Genomic DNA, 19,673 nt, shown 5'->3' on the forward strand with positions numbered 1-19,673 from the left:
GTCACCTGCCCCACAGGGACACACAAGGCCAGGTCCAGGGGCTGCCAACTCCCATTCTGCCAAGGCCTGGCCACCCTCACCTCTGCCTCTGGTCACTTCCAGTTATGTCCATCTGTCCCACTACCCCCTGTCTCCAGCATGGACACATCCCCATCCCCGACAGCCCCTGGCACAGCAACCTGGGGTCCTGCCTTGGAGAGGCTGGAGGAGTGAGAAATTCCTGCTGGGGTTTGTCAACAACTCTCCTGAGCTGAGGACCCAGGAACACCCACCACGGTTCTCCCCATTCCTGCAGTGTCAGCCAGGCACCTGTGTGCTGGGCCAAGAGGGCACATCATTGTCAGTGCCCTCTGCAAAGGCCACACAGCACTGGCATATGGCCACCCTGCCACTGGCACAAGATGCCCAACCTGAGCACAGGGTCATGCCAGCAGCCAGAGTGGATGAAGGTGTTCCACAATGGGTACGCCCCAGCTGCCATGCCAGCAGGGACTCACAGAGACACTGCTGGGCCACCACACCCCTGCCAAACCCGTGCTTCCCCTCCCCACACCTGCTGCAAACAAGGAGAGGGCAAACAGCACCCACAGCCAGGGCAGTACCCAACTGATTCCTGCTGCAGGATTCAGTACCAGCAGGAGCTGGCAGGGCCACAGGCACACACACACACTCCTGGGGACACTGCATCCCAGCAGAGGCAGTGTTACAGCTCCCCAGCACCCCAAATTTCAGCCTTTCATTTTCTGGCAGCATCAGTTTCCCCCCAGCTCTCTGCCACCAGCCAGGGAGAAAGCACAGATCTGCCAGCTCCTGTGTGGAGAGTTTTCCATCTTCAGGACAAAGCGCAGAAGGCACAGATCCTGCATGGAGCAGAACAGCCACACTGCTATCAGCTCTCCCTATACCCCTTCCCTCATTCCAAGGCCTGTGCCACAAGGAGCCCCATCAGTGTGCTGCAGCACCAGAACAGCACAGAACTACTCCCACCGTTCCCACAAAACAGCCTTGACATACCCACCAACCCTTCCCCAGGACCAAAAAAACTGGCAGCACACTTCCATCACTGAGAGCTCCAGCTGTGGCTGGCTGCCCATCCCAAATGAATGGGTACAAAGAGCCCCAGGGCAGGGAGGTGAACACCCTGAACTGTGCCTGTGGTGACTTTTGAGAGAGCACCTGCTAAATCTTACATCTAACATAGGCTTAAACCAGATACCAAAGTCATGGGAGAGCCCATCCTTTAACAATTCCTGTCCCAGCAGATTCAAGGCACAGCCAGCAATCCCCAGGGCTGCCATGGGCACCACCAAGGGGCCTCACAGCCCGGGCTTCCCTCCGCCAAGAGCCACCAATGCTGTTCTGCTCAGACCTCCATCATCCCAGGGTTATGCTCTGGGAAGAATAAAATCATGGCCAAACCCCAGAGCAGTCCCTGGAACAGCTCAGCCACACTAGGCAAGGTCCAAAGCCACCTTGGGCTGGGAACAAGGCCTTACAGAGGTGCCACTGATCAGGGACAGTGCCTGGCCATGCTGCAGGTCTCCCTGCACCCACCACCCACCCATAAGTGGCCTGGCCAAGTCCTCACCTAAATAATGAATATTAATAATGAATAAATGAATAAAGTCTGCCTGTGAATATGAAAGTCTGTCTAAACTATGAATAAAGTCTGTCCCAAAACCATGGCTGTACCCTACTGCAATCCTGCTCCTGAACAGCCCCTGCTGCCAGGGACAATAGGGACACCCCCAGGCCACCAATACTCATACGCAGAACACAGAACTGCTCCAGTTGTCAGAGACCTCAGTCAAACCTGAGGTCTCTGCTTCCCACCCTCCCCTGCAGCACTGGGCCTCCTACTCCACCTACTGCTGGGAGGGGAGCACATGGTGGCAAGGACTGATGCCAGGGGAGCACCTGCAGCACTAGGATGGACCAAAAGGCAGCTGCTGTGCCCACACTTCTTCTCTGAGGCTGGGAGAAGCCCAGCAACCCCCAACTCTGCCTGCCCCTGGGTGAACACCAGGGTCAGCAGCTGCTCCAGTCCTCCAGCGTCTGGCTGCTGCAGTAAGATCACCCCAATTGGAGCTGGTTTCTCATAGTGGAACATTCATCTGTGGCTATTGCCAGGACAGACTTGCACTGGGGAACCCACTGCTGAGTGCCAGGCACAGCCACCACACAGGGCCTGGCTCTGCCCTGGCCAGTCACCACTGGCAGCTCAGCCCAGCACTACTCCGAGAGGGCAGAGGTCCCCACAGAGCAGGCAGGATGATGGCCCCTGCGCAGACCAGGGACACCAAGTGGCTCTGGGATTCACACACAGCAGTAGCACAAAGAAGGAGGTGACACACACAGGGCACAGCTGTCCTAGGGACTGCATCAGATCCATCCATGAGCACCCGCAGCACTGGGACCAGCTCTCATCCTGGCTGGGCAAGGAGGGGCTGCTCCATTCCCTGCCACCCTGCCTGAAGCAGTGGCACTCCAGCAACAGTCCACAGAGATGGAGGTGATGCGACCTGGGCTCCTCATCCTCCTCCTCTGGCCACAGCTTCCTGTGGCGCACCCCCACACTGCCCACGGGGCTGGTAGGGAGGGTTACAGAGAAATGGGTCCCCAAAAGCTCTGTTCACCCCCACTCTGTAACCCAATGGCCATGGAAGCCAAGGCCAGGTCAGCCGGTGTGTGCCAGGGCCCAGCCGTGCCAGGCTGCTCATCCTTGCAGGCAAGGGTCCGGCACAGCCCCTGCCGTGGCCGTGCACCTCTGCTAAGGGTAAAGAGGGGAGATGACTCAGCCAAACAGCCTCATCCCCCTCATTCATTTTGGGGGCACCGGGGCTGTCAGTCCAGGGAAATCTGTCTGCAGCGCCAGGCTCATCCCTGCTCCTGTCACAGGAGCCTCTGCTGCTCCGGTTACCGGGACACGGGGTCTGGGGCTGGTGGCTGCCGATGAGGAACAGCAGGATCGGGCCTGCGGGATAATTGGGAAGGGAAAAGAAAAGCGATGCAGCTTGCGAGCAGCAGCTCGTTCCCCTCCCCCAACCGCTAAAAATAACCGGCTCCCTCGGGCCGCGCACCCACCCCCGGCCCACAGCGCAGGATCCCACGGGCGCCGAGGGATGACCCCACACAGGGAGCCCGCGACAGGCTGGCAGTGGCCCCGAGGCCCCAGCACGGTCGATGCCATCTTGCCCCTTCTGCCAGCCCGGGAGGGACACACACCAGCCCCCCGGCCCCCAACCCCACGAAGTTGCCTTTTCTCCAGCCCACGGAAGATAAGCGGCTCCGACCCACATATGGACTGAGAACCTATTTATACCCGGTGGGTATCGGGGCTCGGGGAGCGATCCCACCCCGAGGAGGCGGCATCCAGCCCCCCTCCTCCTGCGGCCCCCGGGACCGGGCGGCCTCACGGACACGACAGCGAAGCGGGAGAGCCCCAACTGTTGCTGCCACACAGAGGCCTGGGGGCGCCGAGCCGGAGGATTCGTGCACGGGCGGCCCGAGGCAGGCGGACACCGCCGGGCCGAGGGACTGGGGGGATCCTCCAGCACCACCTTTGCGCGGGGCCCGGCCTCGCCCCTCGGGGCTGCAGGGCCCCCCCGCCCCCGCTCACCGGGCTGCGCCGCTTCAGTGTCACGTTCTTCCAGAGCAGAAGATGGAGCTGATGCAGGAAGCCCATGGTCGGGTCGGGCCGGCCCCGCCAAAGGGCCGCGTCGCGCTCAGCTCCGGGGTCACCCGCCGCCCACCGCCATCCCCTCCTAGCCGGCGTCTACTGCTTGCCGTGGGTTGCGAGGAAGCGAAGCGGCCTCGGCCCAGGCCTGGCTCCGCCGCACCCGCCCCGACCCTGCGCTGCACCAGCACCACCCCCGGCCCGCGACGGCCGCCCCTTAAAGGCGCCGCCGAATCCGCCCGCTGCGCCCGCGCGGCAGCCCCTGCACAGCGCGGCCCGGGCCCGGCTCATCCCGGCAACAGTGGCCTCGGTGCTGACTGCGCAGACTGGGGCTACTGCCCCAGGGGCCGGGGAATCCTCGCTCCCCTCGAGCCGCCGCCCTCCCGCCCCTCAGCCATACACAAATCACCTCCGCGCTTCTGCCCCTGGTGCTCCCCCAGAGCAGGAAGGACTAGCCCGTGGCTGCGGGACCTGTGTGCCAGGGTGCCTCGGCTGTCCCTTCTCTTGCACGCTGCCCACCCTGCTCCTGCCTGACCTGTCCCACAAGCATGTGCTGGGGCGTCCACGGGTGTTTTTGGAAGGACCAACCTGCTGCCACATCTGTGTCCTGTCAGCTCTGAACCCAGGGCTGGATGCCTTCAGCAGTAAGGACTGAACCAGGCCAGCTCTCCTCCTTAATCCCATCCACTCTTCTTCCATCCGACCTTTTTCCTGCCATTCATCCATCCTTCCTCTTATCCACATTTCCTTACACCTGTCCATCTATCCTCCCATCTATCCTTCCTTCCATCCTTTCTTCTTTCCTTTCCTCCTTCCTGCCATCTTTTCCTCTTTCCATCTGGCCTTGCTTTCATCCATTCCCCCTTCCTTCTTTCCCTCCCTTTTCCTTTTCCTTTTCCTCTGGTTCTCTCCATTTCCCTCCTGTCCCTCCCTCTTCCTGCTCTCCCTCAGCCTTCTCTCCCACTTTCCTCTCCGTTCCTCCAGCTCTCTGTAACCATCTCATTCTCCATGCTCTTCATGGGCCAAGTGTAGCCAGGAGCAGTGAATCCCTCTCTGGCTGTCCCAGCCACAGTGGTGCTGCCAAGGGTGCCTGTGCTCAGGGCAGGCCCTTTGGCAGCTGCCTGGGGCTAACAAAAGCTCCCCTTGTCCAACACAAAGCAGCATTATTCCCCAAACTTCTGGGCAGAACACTGCTGAGGTCGAGGAGGACAAAGGATGCCTGGTGATGTGGTGGTGGAGAGTCACGGTGTGCCCAGCTCCATGCTCTGGTGAGGGTGATTGGTTTGTGAGAGTTGCTGGGTGCACGGGCAGGGCTACAGGCAGCAGAGATGCCCAGAATTGAGGGGAGCTAGGCTTTTACTAGGTCCCTGGGGAAGAAGGGATGCAGTCACCCTAGACTCCTCACAAAGAACTGTGCATGGTTTGTCCACAGCCCACACAAGGAGCATCTCCAAGCCCCTGTCCTGCAGCAGAGTTGGTCCCAACTTGGAGGGGCACAGTGGGGGGACCCATGGGTGGGTAAAAGCCCTGACCTGGGTCTCCTGCATTTTCCCTCCTGCTGCCCTTGGGTGGGTCCTGGGGAGCTTCACGACTGCTCTTCTGTTTGGCATGGCCATGGAAACCCCAAGAAGCCAGCGAGAGACAGATCCAGCAGTGTACCACGAGACAGCACAGTCCCAGAGACACAGTGGCAAAAATCCTCCAAGGACCCAGGGCCTGATGCCCAAGGCCCAACCCCTCCCTGGTCTAGAAGCTCCAAAGACCTTGTGGCCCATCTCCTCCATGGACAAAAGGTCCTGAAGACCTGGAGCCCTGAGCACCTCTCAGGGGACTTCCTTGTGGGGTGGCCAAGCTCCTGTCTCTGTATGCAGTCATCTGCAGATGGCAGTACCCACACACATACTTCTCTCTGCTCTGTGCTGGTGCTGTCCTGCATTCCTGATGGTCTCATGGCCTGGCCTCTGGCCTTGATCTCTGCCAAACCCATCCAGGCAGCACTGGCCCTGGCTCCCTGCCTGGCTCAGAGCCATGTCCTTTGGTCCACAGGGTCAGGGTGTTTGGATCCACTGGCTGCAAGTCCTTGCAGGGCATTGTCCCTGCACACAGGGTGTCTTGGGGCAGCACCCAAACATAGCAGCTATTATGTGCCAAGGAAAAGCTCCCTGCTGCTCTACCAGCCATCCTCAATGCTCTACGGAAATGCTGTCTCCAATGCTGTCCTCCATGGAGGGGAATGGCCCCAGCCCATGCGGCCCTGGGTTCTCAGGCTAGGGGGCAGCAGCAGGATGATGCTGAGTGCTCCAGCCAGGCAGGGACTATTGACCACAGACAGCAAGGCTGGGGCAGGCAAGGCTCAGAATGGTGCCCTGGGAATGGACTGTAGTATCTGGGCTCTCAATCATGCAGGGGAAGAAATGCAGAAAAGGAGTGAGAAAAGATGGCAGGAAATGGACATGGCTGTGGAAGAAGGAACACCCCCTCTTGGGGCTGCAGATGGCCTTTGAGGATTCCTGGGGTGTCAGTGAAACCACAGAGCCCTGATATACTGTGGCATGGTGGCATGGCATTGTAGCCAACAGGGATCCCAAGAGGTTGGCAGCCAGCAGGACTGAGGGTGCAGATCCCAGGGGTACTGGAGCAGCCTGAAAACCCCCCAGCGAGCAGTTTGCAGCCCTATTCCCAGCTCCGTGTGTGCCAAGGTGTAGGACATACCCTTACCAGCTTCAGGGACAGTGCTGCACACCTCGATGCTCCTCTCTTGCCCCTGCCTCAGTTTCCCCATCTCATTTTGCCTACCAGGGCTTTCATGGAGACTTGGGTCCTGAACAGCAATGCCAGCAAAGGACAAAACTGAGCCAGACAGAGAGCAGGGCAGAACTGGGGCAGGGGCAGAGAAGGCAGCTCTCTGTGTACACACTGCTGAGGCTCACATGTGCCTGCTTCCCCTTTTGGCAGGAAAAATCCCAGACAGGACAGTGCCCAGAGCTCAGTGACACTTTTGGGCTGTTAGTTGATGGTTTCAGGATGAGTCAGTGGGAGTTGATATCCTGTTTGCAACTAAGCTGCGGGTGGCAGATGGGTGGCACCTCGTCAAGGCTGAGGGCACCTACGGGGCACCCATCTTGTTCTGGGCCATGCACCCGCTATGGGGTGCCCATTTGGCCAGAAGGTACCCACCCAACCATGGGGCACCCAGCCAGTCACAGGGAACCCACCCCAGCACAGTGCAGGGGAAGTGCTGGGAGCGGGGTGTGCCAGCTGACACATAGGGCAGGAAGGACCTGCTGTGGGGCTGGGACAAGGCAAAACTGAAAAAAGAGGAAGCCCTCAAGTGCCCCAGCCCAGCAGCACCCAGGCAGACGAATCTGGCACCTCGCACACCTCCACCACAGTAAGTCTGAGTCCAACATTACTGACCAGGGGAGAGGGGCTGAGAAATGGGTTGGCCCCTGCCGCTGCTGCAGCAGGGGTTTTCCTTTCAGAGCATCCCCAAAATGGGGGCAGCATCCCCAAAACAGAAGCAACATTCCTGCTGCTGGGGACAGAGACCTGCAGCACTGATGTGCAGTACAGGGAACCAGTAAAGCTTTCCCATCCCTTTTGCTTCCCATGCCAGATTTGTCTGGAGCTTAAACTTAGCTCATGCATTTTAGCAGGACAGATGGAGTGGGCCAAGGCGGGGAAGGGATTTTTTTGCAGCCAAGCTGCAGTGCTGCAGTGGGTGGGAAAGTAGGGCACTGTTTTCCAGGAGACCCCAATACTGGAGGCACTGGCTCAGCCCCAGCTGGCAGCAGGGCTCGGGCAGCCCACATGTTTCCAGAGGTTTCCACAAAAGGAGAAACCACCTGTGGTGCTGAATGCTTTGAGCCCTGCAGTGGGACTAGCCCTCCAGAGGGGGCTTAAGCTGGTGGATAGTCCCCAGTGCAGCCAACCATCTCCCTGTCCACCTCTGCCACTGCTCTGCTCCCAGCAGGGCTGCTGCTTAAACCACAGAAGCCTGAGGCAGGCAGATGGGCACCCTGGCAGGATGAACATCCCACAGCTGGGGGGCCCATGTGCCTGCAAACTGAGCCCCACCAGTGGCAGCCCCAAGTGCTGCACTGTCCTCCCTGCTCTCCCTGTCCTCCCTGTCCTCTGTGCTCACACAGTGGGGCACTGGCCATCTCTGACATCCTAAATATAAAATATGAGTGTTGGGGCCCCAGCCTGCTGGGGTTCCTGATGCCCTTAGGGACTGGGGAGTGCATCCTGACATGGGGAGGGCACCCTGAGCCTGGCAATTTCCTTGCCATTGTCACAGGAGAATGCTGGGGTGAGTGGGCACTTCTTGGTCAGGGCACTGCCAAACTTGGCCCTCATCAGAGTTTTGGACTTCAGAGTCAGTCACCCCATTTTGCAGCTAAGGCATCACCATGGGGCTATTCAGGTGGGACTGGGACACTGCTTCTTGTCCTTTGGTGCACAGCAGAGGCAAGGCTGGCTGCTTATCAGGTTTGACCTATTCTGGGCAAAGCAAGAGGGACTGAGATTGTGGTTGTGTGTCTGGTGGGGAAGCTGAGGCACAGAGCAAGCAAGGACTGTCTGTAGTGGGGCCAGCCAGGCAGGGCAGAGGGGCAGAGGTGGCTGCTTCCCATCAACTCTGCACCTCCCAGCAGCATTTGTGCTCCCCAAAAGTCACATGGGACTACAAGAGCATTATCAAAAGCCACCCTGGGGTGAAAGCATGTGCATGGGGAATTTTGTGGCACAGGGAAGCAGAGGGTCCTGGGGTGATGCTGAGGCCCAGGCTTCATGAAGGAGCCCTTTCTCTGGCCCCTCTAGCCACAGTGCCTCCCCATCACCCCTCGTCCCTGGCAAGCCGAGCTGATGTTACTCAGGAGCCTCTCCTCTCTCACAGGTGTCAGCTCTGTCACCCGATAAGGCGATAGCCAACCCACCAGCATGCCCTGGGCATTGCCACTGCGATGGTCACCATGGGGACGGCCTGGTGTGAAAGCCTTGGTCACTGCTGGGGTGTTTGTAACCACCCTCTGGAGCTTGAGGTTCTTCCTCGACCCCTCCAAGGGCTCTGGAGAAGAGTCTAAACAGAGGGAGCCATTGATGATCCTAGTGTGGGAATGGCCCTCCAAGCAGGTCCCCAATGTCAGCAGAGACGTGTGCCGTGAGCTGTACAGCATCACAGGCTGCCTGCTCACCACAGAGCGGCAGCTCCTGCACCAGGCCGATGTGGTGGTGTTCCCCCATTCCAGGCTCCAGCCTGGCCGGGACAAACTACCCAAGGAGAGGCTGCCAGGGCAGAACTGGGTATGGGTGTCCCTGGAGTCCCCCTCCAACAGTAGAGCTCTAGCAGCATGGAACAAGACCTTCAACTGGGTGATGACCTACAGACAGGATTCAGACATCTTCATCCCCTATGGCAAGCTTGTGCCCAACCGGTCAGCCACTGTGAACATCCCTGCAAAGACCAACTTGGTGTCCTGGGTTATCAGCAACTACCACAGGACTCAGAAAAGAGCCGAAGTCTACAAAAACCTCTCCAGGTACCTCCATGTGAATATATATGGGAAAGCAAACAACAAGCCCCTCTGCAAGGACTGCCTCTTGCCAACAATATCCAAGTCCAAGTTCTACCTGGCTTTTGAGAACTCCATCCACCGGGACTACATCACAGAGAAACTCTGGAGGAACTCACTGCTGGCCGGCACCGTGCCTGTGGTGCTGGGGCCACCCAGGGCCAACTATGAGCAGTTTGTTCCTGCAGACTCCTTCATCCATGTCAACGACTTTGGCTCCTTGGAGGAGCTGGCCACTTTCCTGAAGACCATGAACTCCAGCCGCTACCAGCAGTTCTTTGCCTGGCAGAGGAGGTTCAGTGTGAAACTCTACACTGACTGGAGGGAGCGGATCTGTGCCATCTGCACGGCCTACCCCCGCCTGCGCCATGGCCACCTCTATCCTGACCTGCAGAGCTGGTTCAACTCCTAGTGTGTGCTGGGACCCTTGGGATGAATGCAGGCACGGGTGGGAGGTGCGTGAGGCACCCACCTGCACACAGGATGGGAAGCAACGACAGGAGCCCCCACTCTCCTCCTAACCCAGCTGTTGTCACACTGGGACTTCAAGCAACTTATTACTTCACTTCCTTGTGAAACAGGACTTATTACCCCAACCTAACACTGAACACATTACCAGGGTGCTGGCAGGACCAGAAGGTGCTTTGGAAATAAATGGCATAGTGCTGCTGAGGCTGTGCATGCGGTGTGGACAGGGCAGGGGGGTGGTGGGTGGTTCAGGGTTCCCCAACCTTCTCCTATGATCCTCAATGTCCCCCCCAGCACCTGCTGAGTGCCAAAGTCATGGCAGCAGAGGCCCTGTGGTGACATTTGTGGCTGGGCTGGAGTGGGCATCAACCCAGGGGGGTCCATTATCCCATGGCCAGGGAGGAAGGTCAGTTTCTGCTCCCCCTCTTCCTGGTAACACCCATTTCCTGTCCCCCACCCCTGAGCCATGGGTGCCACTGTGCCAGTGAGGAGCCACAGGACAGCGGATGCTCTCAGAGCAATCTCAGTGCTGCCAGGCAGGCAGGCAGGCAGAGGGACACTGGTTTGTCACTCCCTCCCTGCTGTGACAGGAAACCAGTGAGCTGACAACCTCTGGAGGCTTGCACAACCCTGAAGCAAAGCCAGTCTCGTGGGCAACTTGCACATGCACACATTGCACTGAGGGCACCCTGCACCACCAGCATCCCAAGTACCCATCTGAGATCGGTGGTGCTGTCAGTGCTGAGCGCCAGGACAAGGGGCAAGACGTTACTGCTCCATCTCTTGCTCTCTGCCCCATCTCTACCACCCTGCAAGCTGCTGGGTGCCCAGGACTGGCAGCACCCAGAGTCAGCAAAGGGGACATCCCTTCCCTAGCACAGCCCCGGTGAGGTGGCAGCTGGATGGGCACGCTGTGCTCTTCTGACTTCTGTGGCTTCAGATTTCCGCTTCGTTTTCTGGGTCAACCAGAAGCGGAACAGGAGGGGCTGCGGGTGCCCACAGACAGATGCTGGGTACTCATGGGCAGGGGGTGCCAAGGTAGCAGGATGTGGGGGTCCCATGGTGGGCTGCAGCTCTTGTGTGGCTGCATGCAGAAAACCAGATAGTGGAAATGTGGAGAGAAGTAAACCTTTGAGAGATTACATCTGTCTCATATTTCTGCTTCTGACCCTGCCAGCTTCCTGCACCCGTAAGTGCCAGGCAGCACTGGGCAGCAGCAACAGGGGGCAGTTTCCAATGGATGCCACACATGGCTGTACCCCTACCCTGTGGGCAGGCAACTAGGAGGCTCTGGGAAGCAAGCAGGGATGCAGAGGGGCCCTGCCCCATAAGTCTGGAATCTAGCCCAGCCCTTTTGCAGGGTCCCAAGGTGCCCTGTGAGCAGCTGCCTTCATTGCCCCTGTTCCAGGTAGCCCTTAAGAGCAAAGCCCCAGCTATCACCCATCAAGCTGAAAAAACAGAGCTTTCCAGATTTCCCTACAGTTTTGGTTGGGGAAGGGGTCTTGAGAGAATGGACTGGGAGCAAGCCAACAGAGAGTGTGGTGGGAAAAAGTGAAGGGTCATCCCCCAGACATCTCCACTCCCACCAGTTCATCTCCCAGCGCCCAACGGACCTGCATGGCTGGGTTGTTATCACCCCACCAGAGACTGCCTCAGCTGGACCACACATATGGGAACATCCATCCCTCCCCTGTCAGTACCATACTGAGGACAGCCCCAGCTTTCCAGACCTCTTCACTTCCTACCCTGCTACATTACACCCTTAGTCCTGCTCTGTCCCTGACAGCTGCTGGAGCAGTCTACAAGTAAGCTCACACTGCTTCCAACCTTCCCAGAAAGTTACAGCAAACCAGCAGTTTGAACTGAGTGGAAGACGACCCCCTCCCTTCACTTTTGACCCCCTCTGCTTTGAGGGGCAACAGCCCTGACAAGTTGGTACCACTCCAGGGCCAAGCAGTCATGGAGGGAGGCCAAGCTGCAGGCAGCCAAGAGCTGAATGTTGCTGGCAATGACAGGGACATGTCCACCTTCTTAGGATGCCTTGCTCCAGCCCTGTTGTGCTCCTGCATGCAGCCAACCCCCGACTGCTGGGCTGCAGGAGCAGGGATGAGAGGAAGGCTAGGAAATGTTTAACTCATTCTTGCCTCAAAGAACTCTGAGGTTTATTTCACTGCCAGAGGGAATGTGATTAAGAACAAAAAATATAAAAATCATTATTAACTACAGCAGGCTGGAAGGCGTGGGGTGCTAGCAGCATGGAAAGGGTGGTGTAGGCCCCCTGGGCTGGGCCCTCCAGGGAAAGGTGGTCTCTGGGCAGCTGGGCTGGGGGACAGCGGCTGGAGAGCGGGGGGCGGGGGCTGGGGGTGATGCTGGGCACAAGGCACTGGGGAGGACCCCCCATCCCGAACACGCCTTATCAGCTGCTCCACAGAGCAGTGAAGCTCTTTTGTGCCACAGGGTGAGGGGTGGGGGGGGGGGCTCCCCTTCTCCCCTTGCCCCGGCCCTTGGCTCATCCTGGCCGCCCAGGAGGGTGGGCAGAGCCACCAGAGCCATTGGCCCTGGGCATGGGCACCCCAGCCCTTCTCTACATGACAGGGCGGAAGGAGACACCTGGGAAACTAGATCACTACAAAAACTTTTGCTTTTTAAAAACTACAACAAAAAACCTTTAAAAAATAATAAAATCGCCACCTCCCCCCACCCTTCCCAAAATCTAAAAAATATTTTTTTCTGTGTCTTGCAGAAGAGCGGCTGGGCTGGGGCCAGGCACGGGCTCAAGAGCACTGGGCACATGTGGCTTCAGAGGGTGCAGTAGGGCAGGAGGAGCTGGCTCCAGGAGAGATCGGGAGGGGGGCCCACGCTGCTGGGACCAGTAAGCTCATAGAACAGGGAAGGGCTGGGAGCATCTGCAGAGAGCAGGCACCATCCCTGGGTCAGGCTCTCAGCCCCTTGCACCCCAAAAGCCGCACACATCAGCCCAGCAAGCAGAAGCAGGGCTATGCTTGTGTGACACAAAGACAAGGGGGGCTGCCTCAGAGCACCAGCCCACCTGCAGTGAGCCCACAGCCCCTGGTTCAGTGGCCACTGTTACTCATGGAGAGCCCAGACTGCAGCGCTTGTGGGAACATCTCAGCTTTGTGGAAGGTCGGCATGTAGACAGGAGGGGAGGGTGCCAGGCTGTAGCCCTGGGACGTCACTGGGATGGGCAGAGTGGAGGGCACCAGGGGCTGGTTCATGTCATACATCATCCCCTCTGCCTCGTTGCCGTAGGGCAGCAGCAGCCTTTTGCCTTTCTGACGCCGGTTGCAGAACCAGACCCGGACCACCTGTGGGAAGGGAGACAGAGAAGGATAAGGGCTGACCCAGGCACACCATGTGGGTGACAAGGAGACCCTTCTCCTGGTGGCATCTCCACAGCACCCCAACCCGCCAGTGTAGCGCCCTCCCTGTCACAACTCCTTGCTAGGCTCAGCTGAAACAAACTTCAGCCATGACCATTTTTGCACTGCTTCCAGAGTTGAAGGTGACAAAAATGGCAAATGTTAAATAGGAAAAAAGATAACAAATCAAAAGAAAGGCTGCTCTCCAAAGGCTGGTAGCATAGCCAGATGAAGCCAAGTGTGCAAACTTGTGCATTGTTAGTGGGTTGTGCTTTGTCTCTTCTTCTGGCGCATTTCCATTTCAGGGGAAAAACATTGTAACTATCCATGTGGGTTCTTGGGATCAAAAATCAACTTCTTCGGAGATGAATTAGTATCAAAGGATTACTTTTATCGATTACTTTCACATATTTATGTACATACACACAAACAAGGATGCCTGTAGCTGGGTCTGGGAACTATTTTTGTCTCTCTGAAGTTTTAAATGTTTAATCTGTGAACAAAAGTCTTCTCTGGAGCCAAGTGGGTTTTTCTTTTCGTATTGATGAGCCATATATATCCTAACTGTCTGGCATGGCTAAAGGGCAGTTTTTATACAGCTCTTCATGCGTATTTCATTTTTCCTCTGATCTAAAGTTTTAAACTCTCAGGAGCTGGCATCATTAGGGTATCAACCCTCCCCACCCTCCCAACCTACATCTTTATCCAGGTTGAGGTCCTCAGCGATCTGAGAGATCTCCTGGGGACTGGGCTTCACACATTTGCGGAAGAAGCTCTCCAGTGTCCCTTTCACGTTGGTCTCGATGCTGGTCCTGCGTTTTCTCTTCCGGGCTTGGGCTAGTACTTGCTCTGCATTGCACATCTGGGAATGAGAGAGGGAATATGTTTTGTTACCAGGTGGAAGAGTCTCCACCAGGCTTGGAACACGTGTAGCTGGCTGCAGAGCTTGGGGCACAGATTGTGTCCCTGTGACTCTCCAGTGAGCATCATTCCACTGTGACTGGGGCCATTCCCAGTGTCCCAGCACTGCCAGCAGTGAGGCTGGACACATCTTTCTGCATCCTCCCCAGGTTCCCCAGGGAGCTCAAGCAGCACAATCCATCTGAGATTCCAGCAGGACCTGGCTACTCAAAATGGGAGCTGTCACAACCACAACATGTCTGCAGGGGGATTCCTCCCCCTAGGCCTGACAGAAGGTGATACCCAGTGCTTTCCCCTCAAGCCAGACTTAAGCCATGCAGCAAGATGGTGCTGTGCCACAGATGCCTTCTGTTCCTCACTGTTCTCCCTGAAAGCACGTGGGAGAGGGAGGACAATCTGTGGCTCAGGACTTGCAGGTACCCGGCTCCCAGCCCCCTCAGCCCTGCACCTCTTGCATGTTGTCCGTGTTCTCCGCCTCGTTGAGCCAGCGCTGCAACAGCGGCTTTAGCTTGCACATGTTCTTGAAGCTGAGCTGGAGCGCTTCAAAGCGGCAGATGGTTGTCTGGCTGAACATCTTCCCTGCACGGCCAAGGCAGGCAGGGCATTACACACCGCACAGTTTCCCTCGCCAGCAGCATCCCAGGATTACCACCCCCAAGCTTGCCTTGTTCCTGGGAGACCAGGAAAGGCATTCTCCCCGTGCCTTCAACAGGGATTTAAAGCCCTGAAATACGTCTCAATAAGCAACTGTAGCAGCTATTTTAAACCAGTTCCCGTGAGCTCGAAGCTTCTCACCACAGATCTGGAGATACCCCTCCGGGAGCCCCAGCCCAGGACTGGAGATTGACGCCTCCTTTGCAGGTCGTTAAGGAGCAGAAATCATTATCCCAAGTGATTTCAAATCCCTCGCGGGCCTCTCCCTTCCCACCGGCTGTGGGGTAACACAAGGGCCTTTCCTCCCCCCCCACCCCCGACCCCTCACCGTAGAGGGTGCCCAGCGCCAGCCCCACGTCAGCCTGGGTGAAGCCCAGCATGATGCGCTTGTGCTTGAGGTCCTTGGCGAACTGCTCCAGCTCTCCTGAGGTTGGCGCATCCTGGCAAGGGCAGAAAGACACTGAGAAGGGACAAGTCGTGCCCAGGGTCCGAGGTCTGTTTGGGTTCCCGAAGGACAGCGGCAGAGGAGGGCTCGGCTGAGCCCTCGAGCACTGACACCGACCAAGCTCACACAGGCCCACCCCGGCCACGCACACGCTCGACCCGATCTGGCGCGGCCGCGGCCAAGAGTAGCACAAGGGCACCAAGAGCTCCTGCTCTGCCTCAACACGCCTTGGAAATGTCCCTTTTGTCCTCTGGCTCGAGCCTCCCTGACCTGGCCAGAGGCAGCACCAATGATCACGTTGGCCGAGTCCCAGGTTTGTCCGATTTACCTCCCCATGGCTCTTGGGCTGAGGCATCCCCTCACCAGCCTCTCTCCCTTTTCCTGCGTCCGGAGCAGGAAAGATTCCCGTTAAGAGAGACAAAAGCGCCCCTGAACCGCGTTAAATTGAAGCGCCTCTTTGCTACCAGCCAGCTCTTTCGTTCTGGCAAGCGGCTACCCTGGCGCTTCCCCACCTTCCTGCCAAACAGCCTTCAGCTTCAACGGGGTCATTATGAAGCTCTTTACCCAATTTACACGTTTCAGCGGGATTTCGGGTTCTTCAGGAGTTTTTCCTGTCACCGAGCCACGGCTAGTAAATTCTGGCGTATAATCAGCACCGGTAAACTCAAGAGCATCCCTCCCGTGGAGGAGGGATGCCGTCCCAGATCACCGTCCCGCAGCTAGGAAATGCCATTCATGACCACTTCCCACCCAGAGCGGCCGGTTGCGGCCCGAGGACACACACGTATCGATCGTGGCGTGGGACCTCCCGCAGCTGCGACCCGCTGGCGGCAGTGCGAATCCTCCCAACCCCGTCAGGGGCCAGTCCCCGGCATCGGCCGCCGCTGCTTTCCCCAGGGCGGGATCGTGATACGTCAACATTGAAAAATATTAAATATCAAAACTAGCCCAAACCACAAAATTAGTCGTGCCGGGAGCCAGCTCTGCTGCCCCCGTCTTCCTCCCGCCCTCATCTCCAGGCTGTCTCTGCCCCAGCAAACTTCAGTGCCCGTGGAGCTCCGGGAGCGGCGCGGGGAACGCAGCCGACCGAAGGGGACTGAGGGGGCTGGCCAGGAGCACTCGGTGACCTCGCTGCGCTGCCCCGAATATCACGCCGGAGCCGACCTTCGACGTCGCTACCCGGGACGGCCCCGCCGCATCGCGTACGGGAAGATGCTCTCCCAAGTTCCTAAAACTCCCTGTCTTACCCCAAAGCAGCCTCCCCAAGGCTCTCGCCCTGCGGAGACTCTGACACATGCGGGACGAGCCCCAACGCTGGGTCAGGGCTTCTCCCGGGGGCGCCCGACTGCGGGCCCCGACAGGTGGCACCGGCAGGTCTCGGCGCTACACGAGAGCAGCCGGGCAGCTCCTGTTGACGGGGCGGTGAACCGCGGCTCCAGACGGGAAGGAAAGCCCCAGGGGCACACCGTGCGCAGCCGGCGGGAGCGGGGCAGGGCAACCCGCCCCGTCCCCGTCCCGTCGGGTCTCACCTCCTCACCGCTGTCGCTGGAGTGTCCGCCCTCGCTGGCGGCGCCGCTGGAGCTGCCGCTGCTGCCCAGCCCCGACGGGCCGCCGGAGCCCGGCTGCAGCGCGGAGGGGCAGAGCTGGGGGCCGGGGAAGGCAGGGGCAGCCGGGCCGGGGAAGGGCGGCCCGGGCAGGGCGGCGGGGCCGGAGGGCGCCGGGCCAGCCCAGGGCGGGGGCGGCCAGGCCGGGCCGCAGCAAGCGGCGGCGCGGGGCTCGGGCTCGGGCTGGCTGCAGGGCCGGCCCGGGCGCGCCTCCACCTTGGCGGGCGGCGCGGGCACGGGCGGGGGCAGCCAGGCGCGGGCCGGCGGCGGGTCGCGGGCGGGCTCGGGCTCGGCCGTGGCGGCGAAGGGGAAGAAGAGCGGCTGTGCGGGCGCTCCGTCGAAGCTGCCGCGGGGGAAGGGAGGTCCGGCGTCGGTCAGAAGGCCGAAGGGGGCGGCCGGCAGCCCCCCGTCCGGGCTGAACATGCTGCCCGCCGCCCGCTGCCCTAGGGCTCCATGCGGGGGCTGCCGGCCGCTGCCTCCCTCCTGGGGCGCCGCTGGGGCCTCTGAGAGTGGCGCGGACGGGCCGGGCCGGATGGAGATGGGCCCCGGCCCCATTGGGCCCCGCATCGGTGGGTCGGGCGTGAACTTGATCCCCCAGGGGGGCGGGGGGCACGGAGAAAAGGTGCTATGGGAGGGGGCTGCTCCGGCCCGCACCCAGCGCCGGCGGGGAGGTGGACGGGGCGGCCCCGATGGGACTGGGAGGGGGAGGACACCGATCTTGCCGCGGGGTCTCACAACCCCCTTCTGGCCCGGGGGACTCGAGGACACCCACGGCCCTCGCAACCCCTCCGGCCCCATGCTGTTCAGAGGGCACCGCACCAGTGTTAGGACAGCAGCAGCCACGGGTCTTCCCACCTGGGAACCCCCAGCGCTGCGGAGTCTAGACAAGAAACGGGATGACTTTGGGCAGCTATTGGAGGCATGAGCAGCAGCCAGGGGCTGGTGTGAGGGCAGCCCATCCAGCTGTGGCAGCCGCTTGTCCCCAGTACAGAGGACAAGCCGCGAGATGCCGGTGTCATCGTGCAGCAGCAGGAGTGGTCCAGGGCTTGACCATCACCTCTTGCCCCTCTTAATGCCTGGTCTTCTTTACTGAGCCTTAGCTTCTTGGGGAGCATGGACAGAGCTGAGGCTCTCGAGGCCCCTTACAGTCTCACCATTCCTCTCCTCTTTCTGCAGAGAAGGGTTGTGGCTTGGAGGAGCATGTCTGTCCCTGGGACCTCAGAGCTCAAAGTGTGCTGCCTGAGAAGGAATTGCTGCCCCAGCTATTGTGTCCATATCTTCTCTGTTTTAAAGACTTTCCCTTCACACTGCCCTTCACAACGGGCCTTCACCAGGGCTGTCTCGGCTCCAGTCATTTCCTCTTTCCTTCCCTCCTGGCTCAGCTTCCCAATCTTAGCACTGCCATGACATCAGCCTCTGCTTGGCTCTGCCCGATGCCACTTCCTGCATACTGGCAGGTGCCAACACCATGGGCCCCCCTGACCTCAGCTGGAGCAAGGTGAGGAGTGCTCTTTCTGCCAGCCAGCACCCCGTGATCCCATCCGGAGCAAGGCAGGGAGTTATCCCGCTGCCGACGCTGCTGCCTGTTTATTAACCCGGATTACCGGGAGCTGCAGCCGTCTCGCACTGAAGATATGGCCAGGAGATAGGCTGGAGCAGCCTCCCCCGCGACGGGATGGGAATGGGGCTGTGGGCGGGGGAACTCAGGGAAGGTGCTTGATGCTGTTTATGAAGCAGCTTCTTTGGCTGCTGAGGCGGCTGGAACCCGGGGATTGGCACCCGGGGAGCAATGCCTGGGACAGGCACCCAAGGGCTGGCAGACAGAGACTTATACCCACAGTTGGCATCCAGGGACTGGTATCCGCAATGCCAGCAGCAGCCCCTGGCTCAGCACATGGCACTGCTGCATGTCAGGAGAAGTGGAACAACTAAGCCTCCTGATGATATTCCTCGTAGGAAAAAAATGGCCCGATGGATGAGCTGAAATTAAAGTATGTTCCTGATGCCTGGCAGGACATGTACCAGGCTCCCATCCTCGCTGTGCCAGACTGCTGCAGGAGGGAGGGCAGCCCCAGGAAAATGAACTAAGGATCCAAAACCCTGTTAGTGGGGACGTGGGCAGCCCTGAGTGAGCCCTGTGGCTTCTGGACCTCGGGGATGCCATGCCCAGAACGGTGAAGCACCTTCCCCAGCAGGGGCTGGATTCACTCTGCCAAGGGATACCTTTACCGTGCTGCTGAGGATGCTGAGCCCGGTGCTGTGCGGGCAGACCCGCCCACTGCCTGCTGCGCTGCTGCCTGCCCCGCTGCCAGCGGGCAGAGGAAATCTCTCTGCGGGACCCCGATGGCAGCCATCAGCCCCGCTCCTCCCGAGCTCCTGCTGCGGCCCAGCGTTTCAGAAGCTCCTTGGCTAGGCAGTAACTCCCTTTCCCTTTGATTTATTGTTCCTGGGCTGGACCCCTCCTCCTGCCAACCTACTTTTCTCTCCATCCCCCCGGGAAGCCTCCCAGGCCCCCCTCCCCCCATCTCCCCCCCCCCAGCCCCCCGGCCCTCAAACGCATTCCTTGTCCTTTCATATACAGACAGAGGGGAAGGGAGACGTTGACTTTGAACCGGCCCCTTTGTAGGCACGGGGGCCCATTGTGGCAGTGATGGTTTTAGCTGGGGGATGTGGAAGGAGTCAGTGGGGTTTCTCAGTGTGTGCCCCCCCCATACATTTCAATGATTTTGGGTGATTTGGGGGGGGGGGGGCGTGTGAAGTTATTGTGTAGAGTCTTCGAGCACCAGTGACCACATCTCTTCTGCCTGCTCCAGAGGAGACGGATAGATGCATCCTTCCATCAGCCCATATCTGGAACCTGCTAGTGTTCCAGGCTTAGCCTGGCTCTGTCTAAGGCAGCCAGGGATCAGTGGGATCCCGCTAAGAAAATGAGAGCAGAAAGAAATGCATCTG

The 19,673-nt window shown here is 59.3% G+C and overlaps 3 protein-coding genes across 6 annotated transcripts in view; 1 reads left to right on the top strand and 2 right to left on the bottom strand.

The window, feature by feature from the left end:
* Positions 1-3,853, bottom strand: part of ABCA2 (ATP binding cassette subfamily A member 2) — a 34,325-nt gene extending 30,472 nt beyond the window's left edge. For all 3 annotated transcript variants that reach the window (XM_026796351.2, XM_074556074.1, XM_014270438.3), the window contains exon 1: positions 3,620-3,853. In XM_026796351.2, coding sequence (XP_026652152.1) covers positions 3,620-3,685 — 66 coding nt within the window. In that variant the 5' untranslated portion in view covers positions 3,686-3,853. The remainder of the gene's footprint in view (positions 1-3,619) is intronic.
* An 8-nt stretch (positions 3,854-3,861) lies between these two features.
* FUT7 (fucosyltransferase 7) lies at positions 3,862-9,945 on the top strand. Of its 2 annotated transcripts, none has more exons than XM_074556096.1 (2): positions 3,862-4,944; positions 8,574-9,945. In XM_074556096.1, the coding sequence occupies exon 2, from the start codon at positions 8,618-8,620 to the stop codon at positions 9,659-9,661; it is 1,044 nt and encodes a 347-aa protein (XP_074412197.1). In that variant the 5' UTR covers positions 3,862-4,944; positions 8,574-8,617; the 3' UTR covers positions 9,662-9,945. The 2 variants fall into 2 exon arrangements, with proteins under 2 accessions (XP_074412197.1, XP_005491903.1); XM_005491846.4 differs by lacking the exon at positions 3,862-4,944 and adding an exon at positions 6,554-7,067 and having other exon boundaries at positions 8,574-9,944.
* A 1,933-nt stretch (positions 9,946-11,878) lies between these two features.
* LOC102073201 (POU domain, class 5, transcription factor 3) lies at positions 11,879-17,144 on the bottom strand. The gene is made up of 5 exons (XM_005491892.4): positions 16,647-17,144; positions 15,001-15,112; positions 14,467-14,597; positions 13,795-13,959; positions 11,879-13,043 (listed from the first exon to the last, which is right to left on the bottom strand). Exons 1-5 carry the CDS (start codon positions 17,142-17,144, stop codon positions 12,792-12,794), a joined length of 1,158 nt encoding a protein of 385 aa, XP_005491949.3. The 3' UTR covers positions 11,879-12,791.
* Between the last annotated feature and the right edge of the window lie 2,529 nt (positions 17,145-19,673).

Source organism: Zonotrichia albicollis, chromosome 21, assembly GCF_047830755.1.
Source record: "Zonotrichia albicollis isolate bZonAlb1 chromosome 21, bZonAlb1.hap1, whole genome shotgun sequence".
NCBI lineage: Eukaryota > Metazoa > Chordata > Aves > Passeriformes > Passerellidae > Zonotrichia > Zonotrichia albicollis.

Bases quoted from the DNA above. Each gene is read 5' to 3' on its own strand.
- FUT7 (XM_074556096.1), top strand. From the start codon at position 8,618: ATGCCCTGGGCATTGCCACTGCGATGGTCACCATGGGGACGGCCTGGT.
- LOC102073201 (XM_005491892.4), bottom strand. From the start codon at position 17,144: ATGTTCAGCCCGGACGGGGGGCTGCCGGCCGCCCCCTTCGGCCTTCTG. The intron at 15,113-16,646 runs GTGAGACCCGAC...TGCCCTTGCCAG, and splicing joins CCAGCGACAGCGGTGAGGAG to GATGCGCCAACCTCAGGAGA. The intron at 14,598-15,000 runs GTGAGGGGTCGG...TTGGCCGTGCAG, and splicing joins GGCGCTGGGCACCCTCTACG to GGAAGATGTTCAGCCAGACA.